This window comes from Paramisgurnus dabryanus, chromosome 10, assembly GCF_030506205.2.
Source record: "Paramisgurnus dabryanus chromosome 10, PD_genome_1.1, whole genome shotgun sequence".
NCBI classification, from domain to species: Eukaryota; Metazoa; Chordata; class Actinopteri; order Cypriniformes; family Cobitidae; genus Paramisgurnus; species Paramisgurnus dabryanus.
Genome location: NC_133346.1, coordinates 1,913,586 through 1,933,114, shown reverse-complemented (window position 1 = coordinate 1,933,114; position 19,529 = coordinate 1,913,586). Strand labels below are relative to the sequence as shown.

At 35.0% G+C, this 19,529-nt stretch overlaps 1 protein-coding gene and 1 long non-coding RNA gene across 8 annotated transcripts in view; one reads left to right on the top strand and one right to left on the bottom strand.

The window, feature by feature from the left end:
• The window catches only part of rph3aa (rabphilin 3A homolog (mouse), a), a 29,559-nt gene extending 17,419 nt beyond the window's left edge, over positions 1–12,140 (bottom strand). The window contains exons 1-2 of one of the 5 annotated variants that reach the window (XM_065263622.2): positions 12,030–12,140; positions 288–424 (exon numbers count right to left, since the gene is read on the bottom strand). In XM_065263622.2, coding sequence (XP_065119694.1) covers positions 288–412 — 125 coding nt within the window. In that variant the 5' untranslated portion in view covers positions 413–424; positions 12,030–12,140. Of the gene's footprint in view, positions 1–287; positions 425–526; positions 831–12,029 lie in introns of those variants that run through there. The other 4 variants (XM_065263619.2, XM_065263627.2, XM_065263614.2 and 1 more) reach the window with 4 other exon arrangements.
• The window catches only part of LOC135745359 (uncharacterized), a 39,335-nt gene extending 20,931 nt beyond the window's left edge, over positions 1–18,404 (top strand). For 2 of the 3 annotated variants that reach the window (XR_010531185.1, XR_012337761.1), the window contains 3 exons: positions 12,185–12,272; positions 16,243–16,346; positions 16,466–18,404. This is a non-coding gene — a long non-coding RNA (uncharacterized lncRNA). Of the gene's footprint in view, positions 1–12,157; positions 12,273–16,242; positions 16,347–16,465 lie in introns of all 3 variants that reach the window. The other variant, XR_010531184.1, reaches the window with a different exon arrangement.
• Positions 18,405–19,529: the final 1,125 nt, after the last annotated feature.

Here is a 19,529-nt window from a genome sequence, read left to right as displayed (position 1 = left end):
GTTTTCATACTATGGAAATTAATGGTTACATCATTTATCAAAATATCTTCTTTTGTGTTCATCAAAATAAAGAAATTCATACAGGTTTAGAACAACATAAGGGTCAGTAAATGATGCCAGAATTTTCATTTTTGGGTGAACTATTCCTTTAGTTTGAGTTTTTGTTTGGTAACCAAATTAGGTTCATGCTCCGGTGCCAGCCGAGGTGGAAAAGTGGCAAACTCTGTTTTTTCATTCCTATGGGAACAGGACATAATGAATACTTCCATCCGGGTCAAAGATCTCACCCAATCCTCTCCTGCTCCATGGCCTCCATCATCTTTGCTCTCGCCAACACGCTGTTGATGATTTCCTTCTCCTCATCTGTCAGCTGTTCAGATCCAGACGTGGATTCCATCTGCCTGCCGTACATCTTACAGCCGTCCTGAAGCACAGAACCACAACAGTCAATTACACCCAAACACACATGCACCGAAGCAGAGTCCAAAGCCACATCCCCAGCAGCCCCATCTGTCCGTATTATTACCCAATCACAATAACCGAGAGAGAGATGCCGTACACCTCGCATACAGAGATGCATCAGTCAGAAATCATTTCTGAGGCTTTTGACATTAAAGCATGTCATATCATTATTGAGTCAATGCGCTGCACTTTCCAGCACGCTGGGCAAATATAGTTTGGTCTCCAGAGAGGCGTTCAAACCGTTGATTGAAAATGTTGAGGGGAGAGAGAGAATGAAACCGAGAGAGAGAGAGAGAGAGAGAGAGAGGGAGGTAACAGAGGGGACGTGAAAATGAACAAGACTGATTGCCATCTGGGGCAGGAGAGAAAATGAGAGGAAGAGAGACAGAAATGACATCACACCAGCCTCCAAAATTCACTTTAAGCCGCACCGGCAGTCAATGAGAAAATAAACTGAGCTTATGCACTAAACGTCCACATTATATCAAACATACCTGGATATAATATTGAACAATTGTGCATGGCATAAAACGAGTATAAGATGTTTTTAAGATTCTGCTCTATATTTAGGACGTTCCTGTTTGCATTCAGAGCACACAATATGTTCTCGGATCACACTGGGATACTTTTGGGATTTCAGGCCAACTTGAATGCATGATGTCATTAATGCAAAAGGAGGGCATAACAAGTACTAAAAAATATATCACATTTGGATATATTTAGTATCCTAACAAGCAATTTTGTGCTTAAAAGATGTCAAATTGTCATCCGAACAAAGCCCAGACATCTAGGCTAAAACAAGACAAATTTTTGGCTGTCATTTTATGAGACGTCTAACATTAACCCAAAAATAAATGAAATAAAGTAAATAAATAAATGAAAGCAAACACCTTGTAATCACTGTTGACTTTGCATACATCTTGTAATATCAAACATCTCACAAGTTATTTTATCAAAAATGACATGTAACCAAATTCATGATTATTTTGGATAGAAATGCACTGCAAAAAATGATTTTCAAGAAAAAAACTTCTTGTCTTGTTTTCAGTAAAAATATCTAAAAATTATCAAATGAAGATGCTTTTTCTTGATGAGCAAAACAACCTAAGAAAATAAGTCTAGTTTTTAGACCAAAAATATCAAATTTAAGTGATTTTGTGCATAAAACAAGCACAAAATCTGCCAATGGGGTAAGAAAGTTTTTTTACATTTTTCTTGAATTTAGTGTTTAAGAATTTTTTTTTTCACAAAATCACTTAAATTAGATATTTTATGTCTACAAACTAGACTTATTTTCTTGGGTAGTTTTGCTCATCAAGAAAAAGCATCTTAATTTTTAGATATTTTTACTGAAAACAAGAAAAAAATACTAAGAATTTTTTCATAAAAATACTTTTTTGCAGTGCACTGCAAAAAATACTTAGTATTTTTGTCTTGTTTTCAGTACAAATATCTAAAAATTCTTAAATCAAGATGCTTAAATCAAGCAAAAATATCTGACAATTGGGTGAGAAAAAATATATTGAATTTAGAAAAAAGGAAACTTATTTCAATTTTTTTTTCTCACCCCATTGGCAGATATTTTTGCTTGTTTTAAGCACACATTCACTTAAATTGTATATTTTTGGTCTAAAAACTAGACTTATTTTCTTGGGTCATTTTGCTACATCTTGATTTATGAATTTTTTGAAATGTCTACTAAAAAAAAAAAAAACACAAATACTAGCAAAAAAATCCGTCAATGGGGTAAGCAAAAAAATCTTGAACTTTTTTCTTAAGCACTTAATTCAAGAAAAATTTGCTTATCCCATTGGCAGTTTTTTTGGCTTGTTTTATCCACAAATTCACTTAAATTTGATCAATTTTGTCTAAAACTAGACTTATTTTCTTAGGTCATTTTGCTCATCAGGAAAATACATCTTGATTTAAGAATTTTTAGATATTTTTAGATATTTGTACAAAGTAAGAAAGGCATTTTTGCAGTGTAGCGTGCATCTCTGGCACAAGCAGACGTTTCTGGCCTCTCTGATGTCGTTCTGTATTTTCAATCAAAAATCAAATGTTTTGACAGGATGTGAACAGAAACTGGAGTGTTTCACTTAAATATAAACGTTGAAATTCTGACTGAACGTTAGATTAATACACAGAGAGACAAACAGAAGACAGTAAAGGGTGTTTTGCTCTACAGGTTAACCAAAAAGCTTTTGTCACAGATTATATTAGATTAAGCAGGCAGTCCATGTCTTTTTGTTAGGGTTGGGGGCAGAACATCAATGTGCCCTTAATGTCATTTTCCATGCTGGGTCATTGATCGTATTATTGCATTAAGAGCCAGGAAATCTGGGCAGTCAAAGCGAGCAAAGCATCGAAATCCTTGAGCGAAATTGATATAAACATCACAATCTCACTAAACCCTGTGTGATGGATTGCATGAGCATTTCTTAAGAAATAAGGTTTCACTTACAACCACAAATGCACATTTTACTCATGATATGAGAACTTTCATTTAATTTCCCCAAATACATTATTAGTGCAAGAAACCGGAAATTACTTTGATGATCTCAAAAATGTCAAAGAGCCATACCCAGCAAGCATAGTCATCACTTCACCATCTATAGGTTAACTATACACCCGATATAGTAGGGCTATGAGTGACCCACTTCTAGCCAAAATAAACTTGATGGTCGTTTTTGCCAAAATAAACGATTCATTGCCTTTATTCAATTAATACGAAACTGTGACATCACCATATCCGAATATACACTCACCTAAAGGATTATAAGGAACACCTGTTCAATTTCTCATGAATGCAATTATCTAATTAACCAATCACATGGCAGTTGTTTCAATGCATTTAAGGGTGTGGTCCTGGTCAAGACAATCTCCTGAACTCCAAACTGAAGGTCAGAATCGGAAAGAAAGATGATTTAAGCAATTTTGAGCGTGGCATGGTTGTTGATGTCAGACCGGTCTAAGTATTACACAATCTGCTCAGTTACTGGGATTTTCACGCACAACCATTTCTAGGGTTTACAAAGAATGGTGTGAAAAGGGAAAACATCCAGTATGTGGCAGTCCTGTGGGCGAAAATGCCTTGTTGATGCTAGAGGTCAGAGGAGAATGGGCCGACTGATTCAAGCTGATAGAAGAGCAACTTTGACTCAAATAACCACTCGTTTCAACCGAGGTATGCAGCAAAGCATTTGTGAAGCCACAACACGCACATCCTTGAGGCGGATGGACTACAACAGCAGAAGACCCCACCGGGTACCACTCATCTCCACTACAAATAGGAAAAAGAGGCTACAATTTGCACAAGCTCACCAAAATTGGACAGTTGAAGACTGGAAAAATGTTGCCTGGTCTGATGAGTCTCGATTTCTGTTGAGACATTCAGATGGTAGAGTCAGAATTTGGTGTAAACAGAATGAGAACATGGATCCATCATGCCTTGTTAACACTGTGCAGGCTGGTGGTGGTGGTGTAATGGTGTGGGGGATGTTTTCTTGGCACACTTTAGGCCCCTTAGTGCCAATTGGGCATCATTTAAATGCCACGGCCTACCTGAGCATTGTTTCTGACCATGTCCATCCCTTTATGACCACCATGTACCCATCCTCTGATAGCTACTTCCAGCAGGATAATGCACCATGTCACAAAGCTCGAATCATTTCAAATTGGTTTCTTGAACATGACAATGAGTTCACTGTACTAAAATGGCCCCCACAGTCACCAGATCTCAACCCAATAGAGCATCTTTGGGATGTGGTGGAACGGGAGTTTCGTGCCCTGGATGTGCATCCCACAAATCTCCATCAACTTCAAGATGCTATCCTATCAATATGGGTCAACATTCCTAAAGAATGCTTTCAGCACCTTGTTCTTAATTCTACAATGCCATGTAGAATTAAGGCAGTTCTGAAGGCGAAAGGGGGTCAAACACAGTATTAGTATGGTGTTTCTGATAATCCTTCATGTGAGTGTAAATGTAAATCTTTATTTTTGATATTCCATCATGTAAGCAAATTCAACAGTGATCACAAGCTGTTTGCTTTTATTTATATTTGTTCTATGGTTAGACGTCCATTACATTTTTACTGATAGCCCTTGTTTTAGCCTAGACGTCTGGGCAGTGGACGGCTATTAGAAGTCTATTAAACCCAAAATTGCTTGCTGGGATAGCCAGACTAAAACAAAATCTGCATAGAAACCTCAGCAGATTTCCCACAAATCGAAGCATTAACAAAGTTCTACATTTATGTGTTTGCTTTTAACTTGGATAATTTAAATATGTTTTCAACTATCAAGCATACATACATTACTTTTACGAGTAAAGAAAACATTTGAACTGAATTGGTAGTCATCTGCAACTGGACTTCACATAATAAAATGTGAATGTGGCATAAACAATGTGGTGTTCTGGAAGCAGATGAGTCTTTTGGCACACAGATTGTACCCCCGGTTTGATGAGGACTGTCAGCTCGGCTGTCTGTCAACACGCTTGGATTTGGCAAAGCTGCTTCTTTTCTACACCTGACTAAGCGTGCCAACATCTCTGCACACACACACACACACACACACACACACACACACACACACACACACATGCATTCATGCAGAGATGCACACACACATAAACACAAACACACATCTATATCCTCAGCGGATCCACTAAAGTTTATTTTATTGTCTGTAATACACTCCGGTGAGCTTTCTCTTGTGATTTATATACGTCTTGAGGCTTGTTTAACCCCCACCAATCCATCTGCCTTTAGGAACGACACCTGCTCTCTCTTAGTCCCCCTCCCCTCTCCAAATGTACCCCTCTGTCTCCTCTTCTATCACATCTATAACTTTCAGGATGTGGGTCACCTCGCTTCAATCCAAAATCTCCTGGAGGTTAACATGATTTGGTATAATGAGGCGTTTGGATTAATTGGGGCTGTGGGTGGATAATGGAGAGATGCTGTTTATAAACTCATTAACTTAAAACTCCTTACACAAACACATCAGCTGTCCTTACATAAGAGAGGAACTGCTGGACCAAAACCAGATGAGGGTTTAGATTCACATAGAGCGCTGTTACTGTATATAGAAATACATGTTATTATTTCCCTTCAACTCCATATTATTTACTGTAAAAAGATTAAAGGACAAAAAGCAAGGTGAAATAAGCATAAATCTAGTGCTTTAGTAGTGCCTTAAATCTTGATCAGTTCCTCAAATAAAATGATTGTTATAGTGCAGATGGACTACTGATAGTCATATAGACTATATGTCATCTATAAGTCACACTGACTCACCAACACTTCTAAAAGTAAGATGCTATTGTTTTTACAAAGAACCGTTAACATCTGAAGAACATTTCTGATTTACAATAAGGTTCTCTGTAGTAAAAAAATGTCCTTTGGATAACAACAATGTATTAAAGAAATGCTTTAAAGAACCTTTCCAGCAGTAGACTTCGGGCCAATTCCGCACCGGTTCCGCGCCAAAGGTGGCAGCTCTGGTTCGAATCCGCCCTGGAGTCAACTGCTATCTAAATGGTTCCTAGTGGAACCAAAAATGGTTCTTCTATGGCATTGCTGTGAACAGCACTTTTTATTTTTAGGGTCATTCCACCGAACCGGTGCTATTTGCATGTAGTAACTCGTCAAAATTAAAATTATTGGTCAATCTCAGGTAACTAGTTTATTTTTAAACATGGTTTCTTAATAGAGAATGGTGGCCCTCAAAAAAATGAAGTGTTGGGTTTACTTAAAAATATTATGTCTACAGGTTCCACGCAATTTGTTTAAGTAATCTCAACAAACAATAATTTAGTTCACTTTACAAAAGAAGTTTAAGTAAACTCAACAACAATTCTGCAAAATCCTCAGCCAATGAGATGCAAGTCTGTATTGGTTTTATTAATCTGTTACTTTTATGCAACAGTATTATGTTGGCTAAACAAATAAGTTTTAAGTAAAGGTGACAAGACACACTTATTTAGATTAAATTAAGTTCACATTGTTAAATTGATTTTTTATTTGATTTTCACAACATGAAAGAATTAAGTAAAAATGGCAAACATGAAAGTAAATTTTTTTGAGTGCATTTTGGTAACAAGAGTTTTTTGTATAGATCAAATATAGCTGCATTAAATATGTGCTAACAGTGATTTAGTGAATAGTGAATCTAGTAATTTATAAAAAAAAACAAAAAAACGATAACATCAAAGAAATATTATAGAGAACTAAACATTATTGACATTTAGCATCAATATCATAAAATATACAAAAAAGTGACTTTTGATGTTCATATGGCCTTGATGATGTCACTTTCTCTTAAAAATGTGACACGTGAAATATTCCTACATTTTTAAAGGAGGAACGTGTTTGGTAAAAGGGGACATGACTAAAATGTGCATTTTTTCTCAAATATTATGACTTTTTCAATGGTAAAAAATATTTAAAGCAAAGATGGGATATGGACCCACACAAAAATGAAAAAAAAAAACCTAAAGATATCTGAAGAAATTTATGCTTTATATTTAAAAGTAAAGTACAGAGATAGAGAGCAGGGATGGATAAAAAAAACACACATTAGATACTAATGTCACATTAGTTCACTGTAATTCCCTTTAGAAAATAAATCACACTGCCAAACTAATAAAACAATCATCAAACAAATATTGATACCACAAATCATCAGAGCTGTAGAGACTCATGCAGTCATGGTGCTCTTGTGGGAGATGTGGGTTTCAATCTAGCCTGCATTGTGTTCCTGTGCTATTGATTTCTTCATTTTTTGCTTTCAAACGTAAATAATTTGAGTAAGAATCAATTTGAAACAGAATCCAGCGCTGACATAAATAAATCAGGTGTATAGAGAAATAACAGCCACATATTTAGTGAGTCGCTTAGAGAAGAGTGACACCGGATCTGCCTCGGTCCTCTGCCAAGAGAGAAACCCTTGTCACTTAAAATTCATCACAGGCAGCGTGTAGGAGAGCCGTCATCAGCCCAGGGTCATTCTCCATAAACTGACATCAAGTCAAAATGAAACCGAGGGCTTTAATGCACAATACAACTCAGCTTTACAGAATTTTAACTGTGTTGGGGCGGAGCGATATTTACATGCAAGTCAAAGCCTTATGTGAGATATCACAAGCACCTTTATTAAAACAGTGTATGATGAAAATACTATTTTGGCTTTTCCTCCCCATTTGAAAAAATACAGCAAGCTATTCCCAATGCAAAAGAGCTTTTGAGGATTTGTTGCATAAAATGGATTTGAACAAAGTCACATCTCATTATAATGAAAAAGTCTTTCTGCAAAGGATTTTAGGGTTTGGTTATGATTAGGGTTGGTTTTAGGTTTTATTTAGAAACATTTTGTCCTTGGGTCAACACAATATGTTGAGGACATAAACCACTTGGCAAAATCATTTTGAGCATTGATTTTGAAGGCCATACATAAAACTTTAAAGTTCACTCAAAAAAGAATCAGTTTATCATCTGCATGTTGATCTTAAACCATATGAATTTCTTTTTTTTTATGAACACAAAAGAAGATATTTTGATAAATGATGGTAAGTACACAGCTGATGGTAAGCATTGACTCTCATAGTAGGAAAAACAAATACAATCAAAATTCAAGCATCAACTGCAGTGGCGGCCGGTGACTTCTTTTTCGAGGGCGCACCATGCGAAGCTCATTAAAACATGTATGTAGCCCGTCATGCATGTGGCTCGGGGCGTAATGTGAACCATGTGCATCACGTGTCATGTCAAAAAACGAGCCTGCAGCAGACGCTTCGAATGGGTTTATGATAAAAAAGACGCTGATACTCGCTTAATCTCATGTGTAATCAGAGTTTAGTGTTAAGTGAGTGTCTTGAGAGTATTTTCTGAACGTGAACATCTCTTTTATCATAAACTCTTTTGACGTGTGTGCAACAGGTACATATCTTGACATTGTTTCACATGACGCAACAAACACATATTTTGAATTTGCACCCCCTCGAAAGAGACTGTGTGCTTACCAAAATATCTTCTTTATTATTTTATCACAATACTTCCATAATATTTGTTTTTCCTGGAAGTCAATGGTTACAATCAGCTGTTTGCGTACTATCATTTATCAAATATCTTCTTTTGTGTGCATAAAAATAAAAAACTCATAAAGCTTTAGAACCTCATAAGGATGAGAAAATATTTTTTTTGGTGATCTATCTCTTTAATGTATTATCACATCATGCACGTCTTCTCTTTACTCAGGATATGATTTACTTTTACTACACGATCAGCTGCAAAACAGAAAGGATGGAGATGTGATGTTTCTTATAGTTACCAAGGTCTACAGTCGTTGTAAGTGCATGCATAAAAATATTTAAAAGCTTTTTAGACTCACTTCCAAGCAAGCAATTCTGTGATTTAGGGTGTTTTTACATATAGTTCATTTTAAAAGAACCAAACCCAGTTCACTTAAAGTGAACCAGAAAAGGAACTAGCCGAATGTGACCTCAGACCTTTTGGTGTTCACAATATAGTGAACTCAAAAGAGGACCCAGTTCTTTTTTTAGTCCTCTTCAGAACTGAAGTGATCTCAGACCCTTTCTTGTTCACATCACAACTTCATAAGAACTCAGACCCCAGCTTTCTGTGCAGCAGTTGATTTTGATACAATGTCAAAACCACACGCGAAACGGACCGGGACCTCATTGATTTCACATATCAAAAAGAAATCGAACCACAAAAGAACCCAAAAGCGAACCGTACTCGGACCACCTCCAGACGTGAATACAGTTAATTTAAGTATATGTGACACCCTGAACTGCTCTGAGAGCGTTTGGAGGGCTCAAACGAAGCAGGTGTGAAAACACCCTTAAAGACATCCAATAGCCGTCCACACACGCCAGACATCTAGACTCAAAATTTGGGCTGTCAGTGAAAATTTTATGCCCAAAAATAAATGCAATAAAATTAATAAATAAATGAAAGTGAACAGCTTGCAAACACTGTTGACTTTGCTTACATGATTCAAAATATCTCAAGTTATTTGATCATTATATTTTGGCTATAAGTATAGCTGGACCACACTGCACTACGTCTTAGTATTTTTGTCTTGTTTTCAGTAAAAAATATCTAAAATTCTTAAATTAAGATGCTTTTTTTGATGAGCAAAACGACCCAAGAAAATAAGTCTAGTTTTTAAACCAAAAATATCACATTTAAGTGATTTTGTGCATAAAACAAGCAAAAAAAATTGCCAATGGGGTAAGCAAAAAAAACTTGAACATTCTTCTTAAACACTAAATTCAAGAAAAAATTGCTTACCCCATTGGCAGATTTTTTGATTGTTTTATGCACAACATCACTTCAATTTGATACATTTTGTCTAAAAACTATTTTCTTGGGTCATTGTGCTCATCAAGAAAAAGCATCTTAATTTAAAGGGGCCATGGCATGAAAATCAGACTTTTTCCATGTTTAAGTGCTATGATTGGGTCCCCAGTGCTTCTATCAACCTAGAAAATGTGAAAAAGATCAACTTAGTAACTTAGTTTTGGTAAACCATTCTCTACTACAAGCACATGAAAAAATAACGCATAGAAATTTGGCTCTCCTTATGATGTCATAAGGAGCTCTTATTATAATAATACCACCCCTCAATCTGCACTATCCAATCACAGCACTGCCATTTAGTGCAGAGAAAAGCACAATTGAGTTTTAATTGCATCAAACCACCATCATTGTGATCAGTGTTTAAATTTCATCCGCTCATTTGCATTTTTTAAGGACACACCCAAAACGGCACATTATTGCACACACCTACAAAGTGCCAATTTTAACATGTTATAATAAATTATTTATATGGTATTTTGAGCTAAAACGTCACATATGTGCTCTGGGGACACTAAAGATTTATTATGGTCATGGCCCCTTTAAGAATGTTTAGATATTTTTACTGAAAACAAGACAAAAATACTTTTTTTTTTTTTGCAGTGTATATCGGGTCTATAGTCAACTCAGGTTGTGAAATGATAGTTACTACTTGCTGGGTTAACTAAGATGATCAAACGACTGTACACATCCAGAGCTTCACTGGTAAGAAGCGGCTTACCGGCTTACTGAGAACCGTTTATCCCTTTACTGCCATTTTGACAAGTTTTCCTTTGAATATCGGATGCAGAAGTGTTAAATCCATCTGCATTTGAGCTGACCTGTCAAACAGAGGACTCTTTTATTCATACACTGAATTTAGTCTTTACTGGAGATTTTTCATACTGTATATAATATCTCTCTCTTCCTCTATGTAATATTCTGCTTCCCTTTCTTTTTTGGCTGATGACACCCAGCCCACCTATTTATCAACCACAGAGACTCGGTTTACTCAAGATAGATACAACGAAATAAATCCCACCCTGCTTTAGAAATCTATTATGCAATGATTTGCAAAAACTTCATCTCAGCTCTGAGCATCTACATCACACAGCGGTCTGTCTGGCGTTTTACTAATCACAATGTCTCTCATATATGGCGAATAATGCACTTGTTTTATCATCGTTCACTATTCTGAATTAGATTAGAAAGATGTCAAAACAAGATCCTCTTGAAACTTTGTTTCGTGACCTTACAAGAGAACTAATGATGCAAATCTCCAGTCAAGCATTGAGAAATTAGACAAAGATTTGAACTGAAAAGACTGCCGGGGTTTAGATGATAAAAAACCTGGATTGGACGTAAGCGTGACCTCTTCTCCAGCCCACGGTGCCCTGCGGCCGTGTGATTGCATCTCAACAATACACAGTTTGTTGATGAAATACTTTGATATGCAAAGTAAGAAGGCATTTTTAGCTGAGAGCATTTACTTTCTTCTTTTCTATTGTAGATTTGTGCGTCAGGAAGCATTTATTGACTTGAATGCCGTCAGATCTTTGAGCACAAACGGTGAGAAGAGACTCAAGTTTCAATTATATAACACAAGCATCATTCGACTCTTGAGGATGTTGTGTTCACTAGATCTGATGTGCTGTCTCATTGGATTCTAAGCAATTATTGAATCTAAAACTGGTTAGGAAACTAGTTAAAGATGAATAATAACCTTTATGCATCTCAGAACATATTTAAAAGTGACAAATGCATTTATTTATGTCACTTATCGCATGAATCGCACAGCATGCATGAATCAAATTTCTCAGCCATCTGCTTTCTGTTTGCAATGCTGAAGCATCTGTGCTTGCTTACACTTCTGCGTCTACGTCTAATAATAGAAGCGTGCTACCATGACAGGTCCGAGAGATTGAAAATTTTGTTCAAACATGCTGAATAATTACCATGACACATCTTACTTCAGCAGATTCATGTGCACTTTGAGATCATTCATTCAAACAAACAGGCACATATTCAGCAGCACCAACTTCACCCAAATGTTTTGAATGAAATCAATCAAAGCCACGTGCACACATCGTTCATTCAACATTAGACAAACACAGATGGAGATTCTGCACACCGTCAATGAAATGAAAGATTTTTGTGGAAATATAAGTTGATGTGAGGTGTCAATGATGTGAAGTCACTTACCGTCTCTGATGTTGAGATGTTCACCGCTCAGCATCAGATGAGATGAAGATGTCTCTCTCTCTCTCTCTCTCTCTCTCTCTCTCTCTCTCTCTCTCTGTCTGTCTGTCTCTCTCTCTCTCGTGATGCAGGAGTGATGCTTTAATATTTGTCTTCAGGGAGAAGCAACGCCAACCCCTCCACTCGCTCCTATCTGACCGAGCTGAGCTCTGATTGAATAAGAAAGTGCAGATAATTCATATCTAGGTAATGTATAATGATGATGAAGAAAGTTAACCCACATCTATACTGTGGCTTTTATTCAAGACAATCATTTTACTAATAGTATTTTTACATGCACACAAACAAGTTTCTGTACTTCTCATTATTCAATTTTGTGGGGTGATGCTTTCACGTCACCTCAATAATTTCAAAAGGTCACATTCACCTCAGTGCAACTAAAATCATCAATTATGATATCACTTCTTATAATTATGAATACTGAGTCAAATTACAGTCATTTTGAACATGATGAAGGTGCTGTTATGTGATTCTACTGCCCCCTTGTGATTACATTTGTAGTGATTTACCAATTATAACCATGCACCTATACCAATTTCTACAGATAGCTATTAGTAGTACAAAAAAGGTAAAAACTAATTAAAATAAAAGAAATATCAAAATGACTTTCTTTAATTCTGACCTTATATGCTCACACATGACTTTATTTTTCTTTTATGCTGTTTTTTGAAGGGGTGCAATATGAAGATACTATGGTAAAATGCTGAAACAAAAAAAAATATATATTTTTAAAATGGCCAAAAAAATATATGCATATATATTTGAAATAAGTTTACAAAAATGTATTTTTCACCAATTTATTTGTATATTTTGAAATATATTTTAAGCCATTTATGTTGCATTGGGAAAAAAGATTGTATGTTAAACCCGTAAATGTAACCGGTTTGTTAAGGTTAAAATTAAATAGATTTTCAATTGCAAACTTATACATATAATTTTATATTTTATAAATTTTATAAATTTATATTTTGGCCAGAAATATATATTTTTTGCTCTATGGGTTGTAAAATTAGAAATCTATTTGTTGCCCCTGAAATACATTTTGAATTATATGTTAATATAAGTAGGTTAAAACTAAATATATTTTCAAATTCAAAAATATATTTCATTAAGCTTTTGTACTTTTTATAAAATGTATTTAGCATATACTGAAAAAAATTATTCATTCAATTTACTCAATTATTTTAAGGTAAGTGGTTACAATCAATTTAAACAAAAAAAAAAAATAAATACACAAGAGTAAATTGAATGTTATTTTTTTTTTCACTGTACAATGTAAAAAAAATTCAGCATGAAATTAAGTCAACTTGTTTTTTAATTGTATATTATTATTGATAATAACAATAGTGCAGTTTAAAGAGATTACCAATGGACAAATGTTAGCTTGTTTAATATTGTTTAAAACTGTTTAAGCCCATACATCATATATTTAACATAATATTTAACATGTAAATGTTTCTTAAATAGATGCATGCATGCAACTTTTATTTTGTATGCGATCAATTGCCATTAATCTTTTGACAGCCCTACTTTGTGACTCTTGACTCAGGTTGATTTGGTTTGCTTTTGACATAATGGTCAGGTTGTAAAACCTTTTGGGACAGCACTTATTCAGGCACTGGTCTCAGGTCAGAGATCTTGCAGTCCGATCAGATGAAATCAGAATGATAGAAAGAGACACAGACAGAAAGTGAAGTACTCGCTCAGATTCAAACTATGATCCTCTGTTAGTTCTCATCACTTACAGCCTGACAGATCTGATATACAGTATATTATATAGTTTGAATGTCATATAAAGACAGCAGTCAATAACACCTCACCTTTCTCTTGAGTCTTCAGCTGCTTCAGATGATGTGCTGTATTAAAGGATTCATCCAAACAGAGCCAGAATCAATCATTATTAAAGCTCTTCAAGCAGTGCAATCTCAACAACACCTCATTATTCTCAAGTACCAAAACATTTCTATAAATATCTTCAAATTTCTCCGTGGGATCAGCAAGGTTGAACTTTCCGGTGCTTTGTTGTAATAAGTGTTTGTAATCTGACAATTCAGCAAACAAGATTTTTGTAATAATTCACCAAACCAACAGCATTCATGTTTTACTGAGATCGAAAAATGTGTTGGAGTCACAGAAACATTAATCTTACAGTCCAGAGGGAACGCTTCGTAAGGGGACATTCACATTATAACTATACACAACATAAATGGCTTTTGTGAAACAAATGTAACTTTTGGTAAACTAACCAAAAAATCAATAACAATAGAGTTCTTTTAGGGTAGTTTATTTCTGATATGTAGTTTACCTTAGTTTAAATCATAGCTAAAGCATATCAAAAACTACCTTTACCTTGAAAAAGTAAAGTAAAGGATTACCTAGTAATTTATCTATAATACAATAGTGGATTTAACATCAACATTTAAAGTCTACGGTTAAAATGCATGTTTTTTAAATACTTTGGTGAGTTAATAAGAATAATGGTAACACTCGTGTGTAGTTTACAATTCTCACTATTAACTGGTTGGTTATTAGCATTAATATTACTGTTTATTAATACGTAAACCTCTTCAACCCTGAGGACCCTGTCCCGGGTCCAAAATTTCGTATTTTGACTTAATATAAAAGATTCTTTTAATGTTTAATGCTCCGTCATGGACCCCAGTACCACATGTGAGACACTGTTTGAAAGCTTAGAGTCTCTACTTTCTGCAGATATGCATCACTTTGACACATCTTTTACTGTAAGAAAGTTATTTACACTTAATTTACACTATCACCCCCCGACAATTTATTATATGATTTAATATTCACATATTTCATATTTTTCAAAAATGACAAACATGGGAAAGTCTTATATCAAATGAAAGCTCTCACTCTCAAGAATAAGGCTACAGCGTTATTTTTGTTCTAATATCAACACATATCCAACAATCATCGAATGAATAATAAGGTAAAAAATGGTCTTTTGTAAACATATGTGAAACTTGAGCGTGAGCTGCCTCAGATAGCACAGATAGCCACAAATGCTACACCATCTTTTATTTTAGGTCCTACTCTAAACAATGAGTCCATTCACAGCATTTTCTTTGGTTGTTTGCATAATTAATCCCTAGCTTTTTATTATATGTGCAAAACAAAAAATTAATATTTTTATGAAAAATGTATTTCCGCACCCTTCAGTAAAATAAGAATATCTTTTGAATGCGACATGATAAAGAGTTCATTCTTTTTTTGGGTGTTTACTGTCTGCTGCTGCTAACAACCAGAACTGTCTGCAGTCTGCTAGAGCACCCAGAACCAGAGTTATACACTATCAAAGATAGTATTTACAACATAAAAAAGAAAATTTGGTGTTTCATCATATGAAAAACCACATAAATAACAATATTTGTCACAAACAGCAGCTTTTTATGTAACTTCAAAGGGTTTTCTTTAAAATGATATAAAGAAATTGCATTTATTCCACTGTATGTGGTTATGGTAGCACTTCAAATGTTTTTTGGCAGAAATTGTACACCATAAGCGTATTATTCCTCCCTTCAGTTGGAGTAAAATAACTTTTGCATAGATTATGATAGAGAAAAAATTCCTTTTTCCTCTATAAGCTGACAATTGCTGGAATCAAACAAAACTGCAGGGACCTGAGATACCCAGGACCAGAGTTATATACTTTCAAATAAAAACTTTAGAAAAAAAACATAAAAAGCGCCTATTTATTTTTGTGTTTATTAGAGGCCTGACATCACAAACAACCATGTTTAGCACTTTCAACAGTGTTTTATGTAATTTCAAAGGGTTTCCTGTAAAATTATACCAAACTTTTGTTTGTAAACCTCTGCATGTGGGTATGGGAAGCTTTTGAAATTGGGTAGGCCAAATCCAGGCGAAAATCCCCAAAATAGCTTCAGGGTGGAAGAAGCACATATTTATGCCTGATTCTGCAAACCCTTCTACATCCTTAATCCTACCCCATACTTAAACTTAACTACTTTACTAAGTATTAATAAGCAGTAATTAAAGTAGTTAATAGTGAGAATTGGACTTTAAAAAGTTTGACCAGAATATAAATATAAACAATTCTGGGATCTACAGCAGAAAATGAGAATAAACACACAATGAAAAAACTAAACTACTTTTCGCTTGTCTTTTCTCTCAGAAATTTTTGGGGACCCCCTAAAAACTCCTGAAGGGGAGGCCCCCTAAGGGTTCCCGGACCCCACACTGAAAAAAGGAAGCATGAAGTTAAAACAACTTAGTTTTGTAAGTCAAATCAACCTACTATTTAAATTTTGCCATTTGAATAGTTGAAATAACTTACAAATACAAGTTTAAGTTATTTAACCTATTTTTTAAAGTTAGAAATATAATTTTTTTTACAGTGCAGTTTGAAAACACCTGGTCTAGAAGAAACATCTAAGATTTCATGTGATTTTTTCTCCCATGAGAATGCCATTGCCAAGATCCCTGGACTTCCAGAAAAATCCTCAGCCTAATTTTGGAGAGCCTGGCATGCAAACAGGTTGCTATCACCCAATATACGGACTTAACCAACACCATCTCATGGCTATTCATGCATTTTGGGTGAGGTGGCTAATTCGTACCACCACATATATACATTTCTGTATTACTTGCCCTTTAACAATGTGGTTGGAATTTTTTTATTTTTATTTTTTATACCAATTGTACGGTTTAACTTGGTGCGGTTTCATAATGAGCCAACTTGTAAAATACTCTTCTCATGAGATCAGGCTGGACTTAACACATCTCCATACTGCTCATCCAGCTGGACAACATACGAGTCCAATAAAACAAAATCTATGATGTAAACTCCATTGCTTTTGGGGCACCATATTTAAAGGGGCCATGTCACAATATTTTTTTAAGATGTAAAATAAATCTTTGGTGTCCCCAGAATACTCATGCGAAGTTTTAGCTCAAAATACCATAGAGATAATATATTATAACATGTTAAAATTGACACTTTGTAGGTGTGTGCAAAAATGTGTTGTTTTGGGTGTGTCCTTTAATATGCAAAATGAGCTGATAATGCAAACACTGATCACGATGATGGTGGTTTGATGCAATTCAAACTCAATTGCGCAGTCAATAATTTTTTCTCTCTCTTTCTCTCTGCCCTAAATGGCAGTGCTGTGGTTGGATAGTTCAGATTAAGGGGCGGTATTATATTAATAGGAGCTCCTTATGACATCACAAGGAGAGACAAATTTCAATGACCTATTTTTTCACGTGCTTGTAGAGAATGGTTTACCAAAACTAAGTTATTGTGTTGATCTTTTTCACATTTTCTGGGTTGATAGAAGCACTGGGGACCCAATCATAGCACTTAAACATGGAAAAAAATCTGATTTTCATGCCATGGCCCCTTTAAGAAATATCACATGGTGACCAATGATGCTCAGGAGTACGAAGCTAAATCCTAAACTTTTTTGCAAAATAGCAAATCTAAACTGAGGTCTGAGCAAGCAGCAACATCTTAAAGAGATATGTTTTTTTTCCCAGCGACAACCAATCGCTTGCTTTTATTTAAATTCTTAAAAACTTTGTAATTTTTATTGTGTTGTATTTTTATTTTTTTTATTGCATTTATAATGTGGCATTGTACTTGTAAAAATGCATTATTATTATTATTATTAATTCACATATTTTTATAATATTTTTGTTTCTCCCAAGGATTGGGCTGACATATCCGTTATATACATTACATTACATATACATTGCATTATTACTCCGCTCACTAGTACAGTAGCTACTGTACATTGCTACTTTGTTGTCCTATGATTTTTATTGTTTTTATTCATGTAAAGCTGCTTTGGAACAATTAATTGTGAAAAAAGTGGTATAAGAATAAAATTTTAAACCATCTATTTATCATAAACCTCTTGTTCTGGAAGAGACAGCAATGTTAGGGTACAGAAGATCCATAAAGAAGATATTCAGACAAAGATAAAGTTGTGAGCTTTGTGTTTATTGTTATTAAGGAGTCGGTTAATTGCATTGATAGCCAAACAACACAATCAACCCTTTTAGCTTCTGTAAGGCCCACTATCTGGCACAAGAGATGCTGGGTTAAACATACAGTATATCTTTATGGCAATTATATGTTTAGTAAGTACATTCTTCTCTACAAGATATTCATGTACAATATACAAGTTTTAAAAATATATAGTTTGTTTGCATCGAGTTCCACAACCATTTCGTTCTCTTCACGATGACAATTATTCACATTAGTTGTTTTGGACCGTATGCTTTCTGCGAAGAGGACTCAAGCCGTGTAAGATTCATTTTAAAAGAAAGAAATAAAGATATTGGTCACTGACAGAAACACACAGGCGCGTGAAAGCGTTTACATCATCGAGACAAAGTGTTGATGCATGAAGGAAGAGAAAAAGCGTGGCATAAATAAAACATTGGACTTCAAAGAGCAAACAGCCATAGTCTCCAGATACAAACGCACTCGCACGCTTCAGGACAATAAACACAGTACAGTACACCAGACACATGATACAACCCCTGGGCTCAAAGAGCGCACGCACTCGGCCTTTTCACATTTTTACACGGTTTACGAGACCGACGTTCAGGGTGAAAACAAGAAAGTCAAGGCCGTATCAATGTAATTGTGAACAAAAAAAAGACACGTTCGTGAAAGTACCAGAGCGTCTGCAAAAATGTCTGGCGGCCCAACGCTTATGTTTGAAATGACAACATGGATTTACTTTCCAAAGCACTCGCGAAAACTATTTTAAATAAACGAATACTGACCAGATGAGAAAATTTGGTTTTAGTAAGCAAAGTGTTAAAAGTAGGAAAGTGAAAACATTTTGTAGAAAAGTAGAAGATAGCATTGCAAGAATACTCAGGCTTGTGGCAAAAACAATTCAACCATTAAAGAAAATTTGTCCATCATAGAGGGCCATAATAACACTTTAAAATCCCTAACATATCTGATGCTCTTAACAAGCTAGAAATCACCAGGATGTGTGGTCGCTTTTAAAACTTAAGTTCATACGGTGCTTTGACGTAAATTATTCACAAATTTAAAAAAGACAGCAAAAAACAAACAGATTTAGCAGTCGATCACAAACTGCCACAGGGTCACCTGATAGTAATGCAAACAAGTCAAAGACATCCCATGAAAACGTCATCAGGACATTTGTTGATGTGGGGGAAAAGGCAAAGCAAAGATGTACGGACTACGGCTGCATAACGATTAATCGCAACCAATCGCTAGCAAAATAAAAGTTTGTTTACATCACAAATGTGCGTTTACTGTGTATAATAATTATGTATATGAATAAACACACATGCATGTATAATTTTAAGAAAAATATATATTTATGGTTTAAGTATTTATATTCATATATAACATAAATAATATATAAATATAAAAATGTATATACACACATGTAAATATTTCTTAAATGT